This window comes from Zalophus californianus, chromosome 1 (assembly GCF_009762305.2).
Source record: "Zalophus californianus isolate mZalCal1 chromosome 1, mZalCal1.pri.v2, whole genome shotgun sequence".
Classification (NCBI taxonomy): Eukaryota; Metazoa; Chordata; class Mammalia; order Carnivora; family Otariidae; genus Zalophus; species Zalophus californianus.
The window spans coordinates 26,307,503-26,324,549 of record NC_045595.1 but is presented as its reverse complement, the minus strand read 5'-3'; the positions used below and the strand labels follow the sequence as shown (position 1 = coordinate 26,324,549).

Here is a 17,047-nt window from a genome sequence, read left to right as displayed (position 1 = left end):
AAGTTCCCTACAAGCAGGGAGCACACCTTCCTTGCCCCTGCACCCCCACCACCAGGCCTGCACCCAGCATAGCTGGGTGGCATAGGCATAGCTGACAGTGAAGGTCTACAGAACGAACAGCATCATCCTGTGTGCACTACACCTTGAGGCTTGCCCTCGGGAACACATTCGCACACACTCTTGGGAAATACAGAGACAAACCAATGAACAGGGCTAGGTTAGGGCTGATTTGATAACAGTCAGTATAGATGGCTCACCATCTGACAATGTGGGGAACAATGTAGGTGAAGCACAGTGACTGAAAGCCATGAGAGAGATTACTCTGGAAGAAGTTAAGCTGTCCTGGGAGCCCCTGTCCTGTGATGCCTTTTCTCCTAGATGAACCAAAAACCAACTGGTGGAAGAATGAAAGCCTTGTAATAACTTAACACTCGATTTCATCACTTAGAGTAAATGTGTTTGAACTAAACTTTCCTTCACTTGGTTGCATTCTAGAAAGCCATTTTTCTTACCTCTACAGGTACTTCCACTAGAAGATGGGAGGTACATTCTATTGCAAGGCTTCTCAGACTGTAATGCACATGCAAATCACCTGGGGACTTTATTAAACTCAGATCCTGATCCATAGGTTTGGGATGGGGCCTGAATTCGGCATTTTTGACAAGCTCCCAGTGATGCGAATGCTATGGGTCAGAGGACCACACTGTGATGTGAGGAGCAAGGTCCAAGGGCTGTGGTTTTCAAACTCTGGCTGCATACTGCAATCTCTCGGGGAGCTTTACAAACTAGGAGCCTCCCCCACCCCCCCCCTCCCGTAGAGATTTTCATTTAATTGGCATGAGTACCTGGGCATCAGGATTTTTTAAAGCTCCCTGGGTGAGTCTATTATGCAGAAAAATTTGGTACCTGACAAGCAGTCCCGTATTTCCCTCTCTCTGAAACAGGAATAAAAGTGCCTCCCTCTAATTACTTCAAAAGCAGTGTTTTGAGGACCTGAAATGTAACATGTATACAATCTATTCTCTTAGCAAGGAAATCAGCTTATTAAAAATACCCAGAGTTCCACTAAGACTCTAAGCATGGCTCAGCTTTAACAAATCAGTCGAATTCTAGTCACTGGTTCAGTTCTACAATGGTTTCCATTGGTCTCCTCAAAGCCACCCCAGAATACTGAATAGTTAATCACTCATTCTGCAGACAACAGGCTTAGGTTATTGACGACAGCTTTGTGTGTAACTGGCACCCTTTCCACCTCGGTCCCCTGACTGATCCAGGGAATGTTTGGAAGACAACTAGCTCCTCCTCAGGCTTTGCCTTGAGTGGGTCTCTGGGAGCAACTGGGAAGACACAGAAAGGACCCTTTTGAAACACTCTCAGTATAAAGTAATTCCCCGAAAAACCAGACATACTATATGTTGTAAATACAAAAAGAGATCCATATAAAAATCAAATTGAGATTATGGTACAGATTATTGTGGATTATTTACTTTCTTTTCTGTCAGGGACGATAATAAAGACAAGACTGTAAGTACAAGACCCAATAACTTCTCTTTCATATTCTTCTGTGCAAACATCACATTTTAGAAGTAATTATTTTTTTCTTATACTCCTACAGTAAATTACAATCGGGTATAGTACTAATAAGCAAGTAATGCCCTATAACAAATGTACATATGGCCCCGTCTGGAAATAATTCCTCCTACATGTTGTCTCCAGCAAAGAACAGTGCCTCTATGGTCATGCAACCGTAGCTCAGAGACCCCTTTGCTTACCAGTGTAGTTTGCAGAATAGTTGTTTGGGTCTAAAAACTTCTTAACCAGCTCACAATTAGACAAGATATGATTTGTGGTGATAACGTTGAGATAGTTCTGAAGACCTTTCTGCCTCTCAGCTATGAATTCACGATCCATGTTACCAATCAATTTTTTGGGAGGAAGAGGTAGACTGAGGCCTGCAATCTTTAATTAAAAGAGAAAAAGTATTACACTCCTGTCATCTCCACATAAGATGTAGTATCAGAATCCTGAGCCACCACATTTCATTAAGATGCACCCTGATTTCAGTGCTATGATAAAAATGTGAAAAACTGCAACTGAGAATCGGTAAAATGCTATATTAAGCATAGCAACTTTAAAACTTAATTTTTTTAAGTTTTTCTATCAAACTTATATATGAACATAATTGCGAGTCAAATAGTATTTTTATTATTAGCAGTCCCATGACACTCCCCCACAACCACCTCTGCCAACAGGTGACCTAGCCATTATCCACTCCCCAGAGACAGCCACATCAAATTTTCTCAGTCGATCTTTTTGGCACAGGGTTCATTATGAATTGATTTTCATTTTTAGGTATTAATCTATTAATTTCCCATTATGGATTAAGTTTTCTTTCACAATCCTGATCTCAGCCCACATGCAACTTATTCCTAATCCCTCAAATATAGCTATAATTTTATTTAGTGCAATATTCCTGTTTACATTAGGTGATCTGCACCACTGAGCCAGAAAGCCATGCTTACAATTCCTTTTTTTATCAGCTGGTCTTTTTGGTTTGTTTGTTTTAGTTTTCTATTCAACTCCAAACTTTCCATCTAAGCATTTTCTCAACATATTCAGATAGAAAGACGCAACAATTTCGTCTTCTTGAGGAGTGCCTGCTCCAAGCAGCACTGGTGGTCCCTACACTTGCTGGGCTGGCATTCTGGGACATCACACTAGGGACGCTTTTTCCTTTCTCCTGCTGAACCCCATTTCTAGATCCATACCTTCCTTTTTTGTAGAAGAATCCCTGATTTTTGGTGGGGATACCCTCCGTCAGCTTCCTAAAAAGGGAGCCAGGGAGGGACGTCAGTTTTTTGAAAAGGTGCATGTGTAAATGTCTTTATTCTATCCTCACACTTAAGTGATAGAGAATCTTGATGTGGAACTTTTTTATTTATTTATTTGACAGAGAGAGAGACAGCAAGAGAGGGAACACAAGCAGGGGGAGTGGGAGAAGCAGGCTTCCCGCAGAGCAGGGAGCCCGATGCGGGGCTCCATCCCGGGACCCCAGGATCATGACCTGAGCCGAAAGCAGACGCTTAACGACTGAGCCACCCAGGCGCCCCTTGATGTGGAATTCTAAGTTGGAAATATTTGTTCTTCACAATTTTTAAGAACTACTTTATTGTCTTCTAGCTTCCGGTGCTGCTGTTAGCAGATTCTTGCTTCCGTTTTTGTTTTGTTTCCCTCCCTGGAAGCTTCTAGGATCTTCTCCTTGACCCCAGTTTGTGAAATCCATGTGCCTCTCTGCAGGTCTATTTTTACCCTCTGTGCAGAGTACCCAGCCCTTTCTATCTGGAGATGAACATCCTTATGTTCTTTGGTATTTTCTTGTATTAGGTCGTTATTTCTTCCCCTCTGCGCCCTTTGCTTTCTTTCCTCTTATTCCAGTGTTGGGCCTTCTGGACTGGTCCTCTATTCTCATCTTTTCTCTCCTACTTTCCACCTTTGTTAAACAATATTTTTTCCTACCGAAAAAATTTTCTGGGATAGTTCCTTTATCATTCAGCTCTTCTAAAGAGTTCTCATTTCTACTACTATTTTTTCTTTTCTTTAATAGCATCCTGAATGTAACACAATTTCTTATCTCTCTGAGATCATAAAAGATAATCTTTCTGAAGAGCCTGAAATGTTCCTCTGACTGCATATATTCTGCTTCCTGAAGGTTCTTTTTATTTTTATTTTTTTCCTGTTTGTTTTCATTGTTATCTTTTATGTTAAAAGTGTTCCTTGAGAAGGGGGGGCGCCTGAGTGGCTCAGTTCGTTAGCATCTGCCTTTGGCTCAGGTCATGATCTCAGGGTCCTGGGATCCAGTCCCGAGTTGGGTTCCCTGCTCAGCGGGGAGTCTGCCTGTCCCTCTCCCTCTCCCTCTGCCCACTCGTGCTTGCTCTCTCTTTCTCTCAAATAATAAATAAATAAATCTTAAAAAAAAAAAAAAAGTGTTCCTTAGGAATCTGGTGATCCTGGGCTGTCTGCTCATACTAAAGAGCATGACAACAAAAGCTGACTTAGAAGCACTCGGTGAGTGGCTGAGGCTTATCTGTTATGGGTTTTAGCACAGGACTTGACTCAACTGTTTCATTGGGAAAACCTGTGATCTCAGTATCTTTAGCTCTTTCTTCTTAGGCTGGGCAGATTCCCCTTCCCCCAAATCTTCCAATACCCTACCTGGAGGGTATAGGTCTGACTACCAATACTCTGGGAGCTGAAAGAAAGAAGGTTTGCAGAAGGGGGCAAAGGTGGGGGCGAGAGGCAGTGCTCACATGAATTATGTGATTCCTGCATTCCCCAATCCAAAGACTATTCTCCCCTCTCCAGAGAATAAACTTCCAATTCTCTGCTAGAGGGAGAAGGGCAGGCATAACTTGCTAGATGGGGGAAGATCTGGGGATCTGACTGCTTCTTAAACGTACTCTCAACTCCTGATTTCAGCTCAACCTTGCCCCACACTGGAGGCAGCACCTTGAGCTAAACCTTTTGGAGGTTCTATGGTATAAAATGGGACCCAGTGGGGTTATCCACCCCCCCTCCCAGCTCAGAATTCTGCCTTCCTATATCTCCTTAATTGGTTAACTCTCATCCACTGGATTTGCAGCTTCAAATGTTTTGTTGTGATTTTATCTTTTCCTATTCTACTTACCCTTGAGGGTGAAGGGGTGTGTGTGTGTGTGTGTGTGTGTGTGTGTGTGTGTGTGTGTGTGTGTGTGTGTGTGTGTGTGTGTGTGTGTGTGTGTGTGTGTGTGTGTGTGTGTGTGTGTGTGTGTGTGTGTGTGTGTGTGTGTGTGTGTGTGTGTAAGATCAACTTACTGTTGTTTTAGAGTGGCTTCAGGAGAAAGGAAAAGTAAATGTAGGTGCTCAACCTATCATTTTCCAGATCACTTAAAACTTTGTGAGTCTATTTTTTAAACTTAGAAAACAAAGCATCAGGGACACCTGGGTGGCTCAGTCATTAAGTGTCTGCCTTCAGCTCAGGTCATGATCCCAGGGTCCTGGGATCGAGTCCCACATCGGGCTCCTTGCTCAGGGGGGAACCTGCTTCTCCCTCTACCTGCTGCTCCCCCTGCTTGTGTGCGCTCGCTCGCTCTCTGACAAAATCGTAAAAAAAAAAGCATCAGGGGCGCCTGGGTGGCTCAGTCGGTTGAGCGTCTGCCTTCGGCTCAGGTCACGATCCCAGGGTCCTGGGATGGAGCCCCGCATCAGGGTCCCTGCTCAGCAGGGAGCCTGCTTCTCCCTCCCCCACTCTCCCTGCTTGTGTTCCCTCTCTCACTGTGTCTCTCTCTGTCAAATAAATAAATAAAATCTTTTAAAAAAAAGCATCAGATTGGTATCTTAATTTAATGAGAAAAATCACTTTCAAAGAGCAGTTGTATTCTACACTTGTGCTTAGATTAGAACAGCCCAAGTGACATGCATATTGATGGAGGGGAAGGTCTTAAGAGAAGGGCATCTTTAATTCAGGAAAGGATGTAATCTAAACCACCCATGTGGGCAAACCTAACTTAGCCTGTTCCACTCTGTATTTTTCAAACAACAGTGAAGAACTTGAACTCAACATTGGACAAGATGAAAAGGTTGGCTTACAATCCTAAATTGCCTATTTCTCCAACATAATTATGAAAATGTGTGGGAGCATACTTAGAATGAATTTTCTATCATGGCAGAATTCACTGCTAGATAAGACACATAAATTGCAGGTCATTTTCCTCATTTACACAATTAGGCTTTACCTAATAGCAGTTTCTTTATTTAAATAAAAAGCATACTTAGGAAGAAAGCACATCACTTAGCTAATACACATCCAAGTGAATCACTTTATTATTATTATTATTTTTGTTCCAGAGCATTGAGTAATATAGAGTAATCAAAGGTACTACTAAAAACACAACTGATATTTCTTTTTTTTTTAAATATTTTATTTATTTATTTGACAGAGAGAGAGAGACAGTTAGAGAGGGAGCACAAGCAGGGGGAGTGGGAGAGGGAGAAGCAGGCTCCTGGCTGAGCAGGGAGCCCGATGCGGGGCTCGATCCCAGGACTCTGGGATCATGACCTGAGCCGAAGGCAGACGCCAAACGACTGAGCCACCCAGGCACCCCCACAACTGATATTTCTTTTAAAAAAATTATTTTATTGGAGTGCCTGGATGGCTCAGTCAGTTAAGCATCTGACTTCAGCTCAGGTCATGATCTCAGGGTCTGGGATCAGGCCCTGAATCGGGCTCCCTGTTTAGCAGGGAATCTGCTTGTCCCTCTTCCTCTGCCTCTTTCCCTTCCCCTCCCCTTGTGCTCAATCTCTCTCAAATAAATAAATAAAATCTTAAATAAAAGGGTCCAATTCTTGGTATTGGCTCAGGTCGTGATCTCAGGGTCCTGTGATCGAGCTCTGCATCAGACTCTGCTCAGTGCAGAGTCTGCTTGAGATTCTCTTTCCCTCTCTCTTTGTCTCTCCTCCCCAAGCTATCTTTCTCTCTAAAATAAATAAAATATTAAAAATATATATGTAAAATTACCATGTACCAATATCAGCCCATTTGCCTGCACTACCTGCCTGACACCTGACCCAGATGAATCCCCCATGACTCAGAATGGAGTCACATCTACATCATCGGATTCAAACCCCAACAGAGCTATTTTCATTCATGGTGAGGATATGAAAATGAGTTTGATAAGGTATTTGTTTTGAACTTTGTGGCCTCCAAGCTTCCACCAATCTATTTGTTCAAGCTTCATTTCATTTTAGGAAAATGTATTGATCTGCCAGACATCCCAGCAGCTCTTCCAAATCATCAGGTGAAACAAAGTGTTCTTTACCAACAGCTGCAATTATAGATTCTTTGCTATGCCAGTCCACTAGACAGACTGGAGGTTGTTTACTGCTCTGCCTTAAGATCTCACAGTAAATACTTCTCCAAGTATTACTAGTATGTAATATGTGTGTTATTTTAAAAAATCTTGCCTTTTAAAAAAGATTAGCATTCAGGCGCCTGGGTGGCTCAGTCGTTAAGCATCTGCCTTTGGCTCAGGTCATGATCCCAGGGTCCTGGGATCAAGTCCCACATCAGGCTCCTTGCTCGGCGGGAAGCCTGCTTCTCCCTCTCCCACTCCCCCTGCTTGTGTTCCCTCTCTTGCTGTCTCTCTCTCTGTCAAATAAATAAATAAAATCTTAAAAAATAAAAAAAAGATTAGCATTCAAGAGACACTTTCTCTTTCAGCTTTCTCCCAGAATTTCTAAAATGTTTGCCAATTATAGAATATAAAATTTAGAAGTCCAATGACTCATTAAGAGGGAGGGAAAGAGAATATTAGCACAGAGCAATCAAGTCTCTCCACAATGATTTCCTAGACACCTACACATCGATGGCTTCAAGCCATGGCACCTCACCATCCCATTTTCAAGAGCTTTCCTCTTTAACACACCCTACGGATTCCCTTGAGTTCCTTGTATATGAGGAAGAGAACAAGAAAGCCAGTGGAGAAGCCCCAAAGACCCATTCATAACACCTGCAGAATGAGAAGGTGAAGGGGAAATAATCTCCAAAGTGAGGTCTAGAGCCCATAATCCGAGCTGCTATAGCGGCCTCTAAATTAAATTATATGATAAACTATATCGTAATTTCAAGAAAACTAGTTCTGTCTGGAGGAGGAACCAACAAACTCTGAATCTGTTCCATCTTTCATTTTCATGATCAGATCTCAGTGGTCTGCAAATGGCCTTCAACCATATTCCAGTGAGTATTCTAGGGATTTCTGAGCTCTCAACAGACCCTCAATTTGTGCCAATCTCTACGTAACAGTAGAGTCTCTCCTAGGTCAACAGTGGGCAATAAAATTCAAATCACAAAGCATCCATGCTACAACAGACCTGAGAAGTCATCTAGTTCAACCCCTTGTTTCAGATGGGGAAAGGGGGGATGGAGAGGGAAAAGAAATGACCCAAGTTCTCCCTGCTGTAAGGGGCAGAGTCTGGGCTCCTTCCCAATCTGAGCGTTCCTGGCTTAGTCCCCACCATTTCAGTTCCTATGCCTTTCTTTTGTTTTGTTGTATGTGGTCTCCCGAGATGGTTACTGATTTGATGTTGCCTTTAAAATAAGGTAGTGATTCGGGACACCTGGGTGGCTCAGTTGGCTGGGGAGCTGACTCTTAGTTTCTGCTCAGATCATGATCTCAGGGTGGTGGGACCAAGCCCTGCCTGAGGGGTCCCCACTCAGTAGGGAGTCTGCCTGTCCCCCCTCTCTACCCCTCCCCCCGTTCACATGCACCCTCTCTCTAAAATAAATAAATAAATCTTTAAAATAAGATAGTGATTCTTCTTTACCACAAAATATGCTCATTATAGAAAGTTATGAAAATGCACCTTTCTTTTTCTATTTCTTTGCTTATTTAGCTTATATCTGCTTGTTTATAGAGAACTTGGAAAGTACAAAACAGTATAAAGAGCCAGAAAAAAAAAAAAACATAAAACCCATGATCCTGCCACCTGGGGATCACCATTGTTAACAGCTTGGCGTATTTCCCTCCAATCTTTTTTTCTAAACATTTCATGTAATTATATTATACTGCATGTATAATTTTACATCCTGCTTTTTTTTTTCTCTCAGTTTGGCATCTTTCCTATTGGAGTCAGACAACTCTGCATATGTATTATGTTTCTCTTTCTTCAGTAGGAACTCATCTATCCATCAGAAAGGGTAATCAGACACTAAAAATCATGGTCACAGTTTTATTCTGTGGTTTTTAGAGTCTTTTTGGTCTGTTTTATGGAGGTTGTTTTGAAATTATTTTCTTGCCAAAAAAGCTGTATGTACTTCCTTCTGTTTGTTTACTTGGATCTAGAAAAACCTCCCACTGAAATGATGTCTGGCCATATCCTGCCCAGCATAAGCCAACATCAATACACGTGGATATTTGCATTTGAAATAAAATGCACACTGAAAGTGCCTATTTTAAAAGGGAAAATTACACTGAAGCAAAAATAAAATTCTATTATATTAAAAAGGCCACAATTGAATAGTCATAGAGATTCAACCTTACATCCCCTAAGCAAGAACAAACAAGAGATAGGGCGCCTGGGTGGCTCAGTTGTTAAGCGTCTGCCTTCGGCTCAGGTCATGGTTCCAGGGTCCTGGGATCGAGCCCCACATAGGGCTCCCTGCTCCACGGGAAGCCTGCTTCTCCCTCTCCCACTGCCCCTGCTTGTGTTCCCTCTCTCGCTGTGTCTCTCTGTCAAATAAATAAACAAAACCTTTAAAAAAAAAAAAAAAAGAACAAACAAGAGATAAAACCCTCTCCACTATCCCCCACCCATTCTTGGGGTCTGGGCCTAGACAATTCCAATTTCAGAAACCTTCCTCCCATGAGTCTTACTCAGTCCTGGCTGAATGACACTGTACGAAGACCACTGAGCAAAGGTTCACTTGTGCATCAACATGAAAACACATAGTAGGCTCAATGTTAACTCCCAAATGCTCATGCCATTGTGGAAATGCTGCCTGGGAATGCTGGGAGAGACTTGTGGAGAAAAGCCCCTGCTGGAATAAACTATACATTGGTGCCTTATCCACAATGTCATCACAGAGCCGGCTTTTGTCTAAGTGGAAAGAATATACCATAAAAATCCATACATGAAACCAATTAAACTCATCAATGAGGAGAATTTGATCTCTGCCAATATTTTATCTGGAGATTTAAATCGGTCATACTATAATTAAAATTTAAAAAGACAACATTTGTCAAATGCACGACCATCTGTCAGTTACATAAAGGTCTGCAGACACTCAGGCCAATTCTATCAGAGAACAAGTTAGGCATTCATGTTTTCCGCAGGGTTGTAAATAATGTTACAGTTTGGACTCTACATTTGCTGTTTTCCAAAGCCTGATCAATAACTGTGGTCTTCTGAAGGAAAGGAAGCATGTTGCTCGCTCTCAGCCAGCAGTCCTCCTGACCTTTGGGGACAGGACCAGAGGTCACTCAGAATAGGTAATCAGTGATGGCTAGCTCACCAATGAATGGGGAGCAGTGCTTCACCTCCTGGCTGGACTGGTCATAAACCAAGCGCTGCGGCTCAGGGTTTATGTTACCATTCAAGTCTGAGATGTGACCCAAGCCCAATGGTCTGCAGTAACCAATCTGCTAAATGGATACATGGGTGCTACTGCCAGTACTTACTATGGTGCTAAAGCCCCTCTAGGACCCTTCCATCATGACCAGCACAGCTCTTTCCAAAAACAGACTGCAGCTCATCCCTCTTTCCATAATGGCTACCAAGTTAGGAACATTTAAATCAAAGGGATTTAGAAATAGGTATTTAAGAGAAAAAAGTTACAGTGAAAAAAGCTGTCTCTAGTTACTGCTGAGTATTGATCTGCAATGCTGACTATGCAGTGGTGAGAGTCTGAGACAGTCCCAGCTCTAAGTGAATGACTCCAGCAATCCAGCTAGTCATTCCTCATCTGTGCAAGGGACTGTGGTTAGGATGCAGTCTCGCACACAGGTACTCACTTGCCAGGTGACTATTATAAATTACATGTTTGTTCCCAAAAGTTTATTTTTAGAGCCACACATTATCTGTATAACATATAAGTCTATCTCCTCCACCAGGAAAATTTGCTAATTTTTTGTTCCTGATATTGCCATTTCCAACCAGTTTCTAGGACACCCCACGCAATGACCATGTGTCATTAGTGTTTTCGAATATTTACCTGCAAGCTGTTGTTCAGCAAATCAAAGTCACTGTATCTCCTAACGATCTGTAAGACAAGACAGTGGTGTTTTCATTCGGCAAAGACCATCTCTTTTCATTTCCTTATTTAATATTTATTGGCATTCTAGGGCCGAGGCACTTGAACTAAGGGTAGTAGGGCTTTTATCTGGTGCTTAACTTGCTTAACTGGACAGGCCCAGAAAACAGACCTAGCAGTGCTCAGAGTTGGCTGGGCCATGGGAAACTGGTTAACGCCAGTCAAATACACAAGATACCAATAGGAAAGAGAGAATGATGATGTATTTGTTTTTAGGATGAATAGCCCTTTAAATATCTTTCTCATTAACCAGGCACCTGGAAAGATGAATTAATGATTTACCCCCTCAAAAAAAAAAAAAGTTTTACTGAACATGAAATCAAAGTAAAAAAAGTGGACAAAGCACTTTGAGGCCCTTTCATCCTTGTCCTGGATAAAATTTCCCTTGGTTGAGAGCCCACCATTATAGAGACAGGACTGTACCTGCAGGCAAAGAGGCCACACCTCTCCTGGATACCCCATGTTTCCCCTCTTGGCAGACAGTCCACTTCCCATTGTCTATACATCCTTTCTTAGTTAGGTTGATGCTACTGATTAGGCCAGAGTCAAATTCCACTAGCTCTTCAGGCTCTGGGCAAGGAAATTATTTTGATTTGGAATGGCTGACTTGAACCTTTTTTGATGACTCTCAAATGTTAGTGAGCAGAATTACCTACCAATCTTCTAGGACTCTGCCCTCAGAGGATCTCCTACAATAGGCACACAGTGGGGCCCAAGAGTCTACTTTTTTGTGAAGTATCCCGGGGATTCTAATGCACTGTATCTGGAAAATCCTAAACCAAGGATTGATTTCTCTGGTAGGACAATGCTATCGCCCTGCTTGTCAACTACACATGCAAGAGTTAAACAGAAGGCCATCCCTCCTAAGTGCAAAGGAGCAAAAGGCAGCACAGCGGCTAATCACAGAGAATACACAGATTCCAACCCTGTTCTGTCACTGATTTCAGTGTGACCATGGCCTCGTTACTAACCCCTTGAATGTAAAATGGGGAGCTGCAATCACGCAGAACTGTTTTTAAAGGGTTAAGTGAATTAATTAATGTGCCTGAACCAGCGCCTGACAACAAATGCTCAATAGATGTTAAATAGTGTAACCATTCACACAAAAAACAGTTTGAAATTTGGGGCAAAGAAAAGACCAAGTGTGGACCACTGTGGTCCAAGACTGCTTAGGGTGAGAGGTAAGATTCAGGCCTGAAGGACAAGGTGAGATGTTTTGTAGTGGAGACGGGGAGGGTAATTATAATTACGAAAGCAAGAGAGAAATGGCCCTGGGCGGCTCAGTTGTTAAGCGGCTGCCTTCAGCTCAGATCATGGTCCCAGGGTCCTGGGATCGAGCCCCGCATCGGGCTCCCTGCTCCACGGGAAGCCTGCTTCTCCCTCTCCCACTCCCCCTGCTTGTGTTCCCTCTCTCGCTGTGTCTCTGTCAAATAAATAAATAAAATCAAGAAAGAAAAGAAAGAGAAGAGAAGAGAAGAGAAGAGAAGAGAAGAGAAGAGAAGAGAAGAGAAGAGAAGAGAAGAGAAGAGAAGAAAGAAAGAAAGAAAGAAAGAAAGAAAGAAAGAAAGAAAGAAAGAAAGAAAGAAAGAAAAACAAATGGCTCCTAGAGAGAAGTCAGCCACCCTCTGCAAAGTCAAAAGAAAGAAAAAGAAATGGCCCCTAGAGAGAAGTCAGCCACCCTCTGCAAAGTCAACTGACAGAGGAAGGACCTCTGGATCCAAGTAGGAAGTTTTTTCTCTCCGAGGAGTGCAGACCCTAGGGTCATGAGGTGACCCTCACCTACAGTCAGCGGGGGACCTGGCAGTAGCGTTTTGCCCAAGAGTGGACTGGGAGTCCATGAAATGCATCAGGTGTGAGCTGTGCAATGTCCAGGGTCCTGTCTAGTCTTTCCTCCCTATGGACTTAACTCTAACCGGCCCCACCTACACCATGGCTTCAGGGGAGGAGGTGTGAATTGCTAGGAACAAAACAAGTAATCTGCCTACTATCTATCTATCCTACTCTGGGTCAAACTAGAGAACAAATTCCTAGATACTCTCTGTGGTAACATCATACACAAATTAAACCAAACAAATGGGAACAGAAAAGCCTTTGGAAATAAATATCTTTTTTTTCTTAAATTTTTTTTAAAGATTTTATTTATTTATTTGACAGAGACACAGCGAGAGAGGGAACACAAGCAGGGGGAGTGAGAGAGGGAGAAGCAGGCTTCCCACGGAGCAGGGAGCCCGATGTGGGGCTTGATCCCAGCACCCTGGGATCATGACCCGAGCGGAAGGCAGAAGCCTAACGACTGAGCCACCCAGGCGCCCCTGGAAATAAATATCTTAAGGCTGAAAGTTTATCTCTAAAAGAAACAGGATTCATATTTATGCATGTTTTGGTTTTTCCACATTTTTGGCTGCCCCGAGTCAGACTTTTATTTATAAACACTTAAACATTTTTCTAGGGACCAAAAAAAAAAAAAAAAAGCTTACCTGCCAACTGTTTTCTACAGAAATTCCTCTTTGCACCCGAATGATGTACTCCTAAAAAAGACGGGGGGGGGGGGAGGGAGAGCCTCAGTTATAAGACACCCAAATCAGAGAATCAAAACTAAGTGAAAATATCAGATAAAGTAGACTTCAGAGCAAAGAAAAGTACTAGAGACAGAGGATATTACATCGAGATAAAACAGTAATCTACCAGCAAGACAAAGCAATCTTAAATGTGTATATACCAAACACCAGAGCTGTAAAATATGAGAGGCAAAAACTGATGGAACTGAAAGAAGAAATGGGCAAACCCATTTCTAAGCAACTGCCTTCGGCTCAGGTCATGATCCTGGAGTCTCTGGATCGAGTCCCGCATCGGGCTCCCTGCTCAGTGGGGAGTCTGCTTCTCCCTCTGACCCTCCCCCATCTTGTGCTCTCAATCTCTCTCTCTCAAACAAATAAATAAAATCTTTATATAAAAAAAAAGACGACCACAATGAGAGAGTACTATACACCTACCACAATGACTAAAACAAACAAAAAATAATACCAAATGCTGGCTAGGATACAGAGAAACTGGATCACACATATATTGCCAGTGGGAATGTAAAATGGTACAGTCACTCTGGAATACAACTTAACAGTTTCTTAAGAGATTAAACATGCAGCTATCATATGACCCAGCAATTGTACTCCTGGGCATTACCCCAGAGAAATGAGCATTTATGTTCACACAAAACTTGTACACGAACTCATAGCAGCTTTATTAGTAACAGTCCAAAATTAGAAACAAGCCAGATGTCCATAAACAGGTGAATGGTTAAACTTTGCTACATCCATATCATGGAACAACACTCAGAAACAAAAAGGAATAAACTACTGGTTCACACAACAACTAGGATGAATCTCCAGAGTTATGCTGAGTGAAAAAGCCAATCCCAAAAGATTATAAACTATTTGACTCCATTTATATGACATTCATGAAATGACAAAATGATAGCTATGGAGAACAAATTAGTGGTTGTAAGAGTTAAGGCTGGATTAGGAGGGTGTGGGGGGAAGCAGGTGTGGCTATAGAATGGCAAAGTGAGGTGCTATGCTTTGAATGTTTGTGTCCCCCCAAAATTCATGTTGAATACTAACACCCAAAGATGATGGTATTAGGAAGTAGGGCCTGTGGGAAGTTCTTAGGTCATGGGAATGAACTCTCATGAATGGGATTACTGCCAAATAAAGGAGGCCCCAGAAGGATCCCTTGCCCCTTCCACCACGAAGATACTCTGAGAAGGTACCAGCTATGAACCAGGAAGAGGACCCTCCCCAGAAGGCAACCATGCTGGCACCCTGATCTCAGACTCTCATCATCTGGAACTGTGAAAAATAAATTTCCGTAGTGCATCAGCCATCCACCCCAGCCTGAGGGATGCTTGGATTGATGGGAATGTTCGGTATCTTGACTGTATCAATGTCAATGTACTGGTTGTGCTACTGAACTACAGTTTTACAAGACAGTACCATTGAAACAAACTGGGTAATGGACATATGGGATCTCTCTGCATTATTTCCTACAACTGCATGTAAATCTATAATTACCTAAAATAAAAAATCTGAACTTAGGCATTCAAAACAAGGTGTGGTAGCAATCAGAAGATTTAAGATCCACGATTTTCAGTGTTCAAAGTTTGCATTCTATATGCATCATCAGCTAGAGAAGGCCATGATTAAGAAAGCAAGTGAAAGGGTAGAATAGAGAGGCAGTGATGGCATTTTCCAGAGAAACCAAATCCAGAGACTCCCCCCCCCACCTGCCTGATCATTAACATCTCTCTGTTCCTAAGGAGGAGGGAGAGGAGAGGGTATTAAAAATACACATTCTCAGGCTTTGTACCAGAAACGCTGAATCAGAATCTCTAGGATAGAACCCTAGGAATTAGATGTGTTAACAGCCTCCCCAGGTAATTCTTACTAACAGGTAAGCAGGAAACCCAGACCTAGTCCAGCCTTCTGTCTATATATACAGGGAGTCATGATGAAGGTATAGATTAAATCATATAAGAATGTTGACATTCTTTCCTCAAATGCTCAGAACTGTTTTAGTATCTTTGGGTGGTATGATTTAGGCATTGCCAACAGTCACTACTCAACAAATGCTTACCAACACAGTATTCAACAAATCCTTTCTACTGAATTCTCATTTAAATAGGGGATTCAGAAAACAAAGCCAAATAAGCATTGTTAACCTGGAGACTGGATTTTAAAATAGACCTTAGTGCACTATCATTCATTTCCATTCTGTTTATTTAAGAAAAGTTGATAAAGTTCTCATAGCAGGAGTTCCCGCCTCCTTAGGAATATGTTAAGGATGGTAATTCAACAATATCCACTCAATTATGAGTGAATCAACTGAGTACCTGGCGCTATGCTTAGTTGGGTTCATATGGGGTTATAAAATAAATATTTTAAGACTGATTTGTGTAGTACGGTAAATCTCTTAAGCAATATGCTAATGCAATTATTTCTGAATACATACAGATAAAATGCTAAAAACCTCTGACATTCTTAAATTTGGGGGATCAATCCTTTAGGTTGGAAATTTTCTTTTTTCCAGGGTTGTCTTACTGGCAAATTTTCTGGGCTGTTACATTCTTAGAGGCAAGCTGAAATTAGCACATATAATTGAGTACTTCAAACAACTACACATCGACAAGCTTTTTTGATGCCTAAAATTGGGGGAAAATGTTAATTCTCAAAAATCACTTCTAGCATCTATTATTTCACTATGATTTATAAGAAGAATAACATTAATTTCAAAAATTCCGGTTCAGTGTTGGGCACTTGGTAGGTACTGAATAAACACGGCTGTCTCGCTTTACATATGTTGAGTTTAAAGTTCAGGACTGTGCTTTCTGAAGACGTTGCTGCCAGTAGTAAACATCCACTAAAGCACCCATAACGTTCCAATCCCTGTACTTCTTTCATGCTGCGGTGTAAGTTTGAACAAGAAAAGTACAGTCTGACTTCATTCCTTCCTTCTGTAGACACCCAATTTAGATTTTTTTTTAAAAACTTGTCTATAAACATGTGACTCTTGATCTCAGGGTCGTGAGTTTAGACCCACACTGAGGGTAGAGTTTACTTAATAAAATTCAGAACTTCCTGAACGTATATTTGTGCCAGAATAGGTTATGTCTACACTATTCAATTGGCAAACATCTTCTCATTGTATTCCTTTATATATGCTCTTCACCCTTTATTCTTCTCCCCTCCCCACAACTGACAGTAATCATTATGTGTTCTAGTCTTCCATATGCCTCTAGAGTTGTCTCTACTCCAGGATCCCAGCACTATCAGGCTAATAGTCTTGCTAAGGTATTCCTGAAGTCCCTTCACTGATACCCTATAAAGTTGGTTATTATTGATTATGATTATTATATTGTCTTAAAAAAAAAAAACCTTGTCTATAAAATGGCACACAATAATGACTGGGAAAAGCATTTGGCAGAGGGAAGCAGTAACTGCAAGATAATACCTGGGTCATGATGTCAGGCTGTGATAGCCAAAATGACATCCTCATTAAAGTTTGTGCCAAGACATTCTTTAAATTTAGGCCAGTGATTTCCAAAGAGGGTGATTCTGACCCAAATGACATTTAGCAATGTCTGGAGACATCTTTGGTTGTCACAAGGGGCGGGGGAGTGCTACTGGCATCCAGTAGATAGAGGTCAGGGAC

At 42.0% G+C, this 17,047-nt stretch overlaps 1 protein-coding gene across 21 annotated transcripts in view; it reads right to left on the bottom strand.

Annotated features, from left to right (window-relative positions):
- PXK (PX domain containing serine/threonine kinase like) overlaps positions 1 to 17,047 on the bottom strand; it is a 75,909-nt gene that overhangs the window by 38,223 nt on the left and 20,639 nt on the right. For 12 of the 21 annotated variants that reach the window (XM_027583238.2, XM_027583239.2, XM_027583219.2 and 9 more), the window contains exons 2-4: positions 13,321 to 13,371; positions 10,745 to 10,792; positions 1,773 to 1,959 (exon numbers count right to left, since the gene is read on the bottom strand). In XM_027583238.2, the coding sequence (XP_027439039.1) occupies positions 1,773 to 1,959; positions 10,745 to 10,792; positions 13,321 to 13,371 (286 nt within the window). The remainder of the gene's footprint in view (positions 1 to 1,772; positions 1,960 to 10,744; positions 10,793 to 13,320; positions 13,372 to 17,047) is intronic. The other 9 variants (XM_027583240.2, XM_027583225.2, XM_027583223.2 and 6 more) reach the window with 2 other exon arrangements.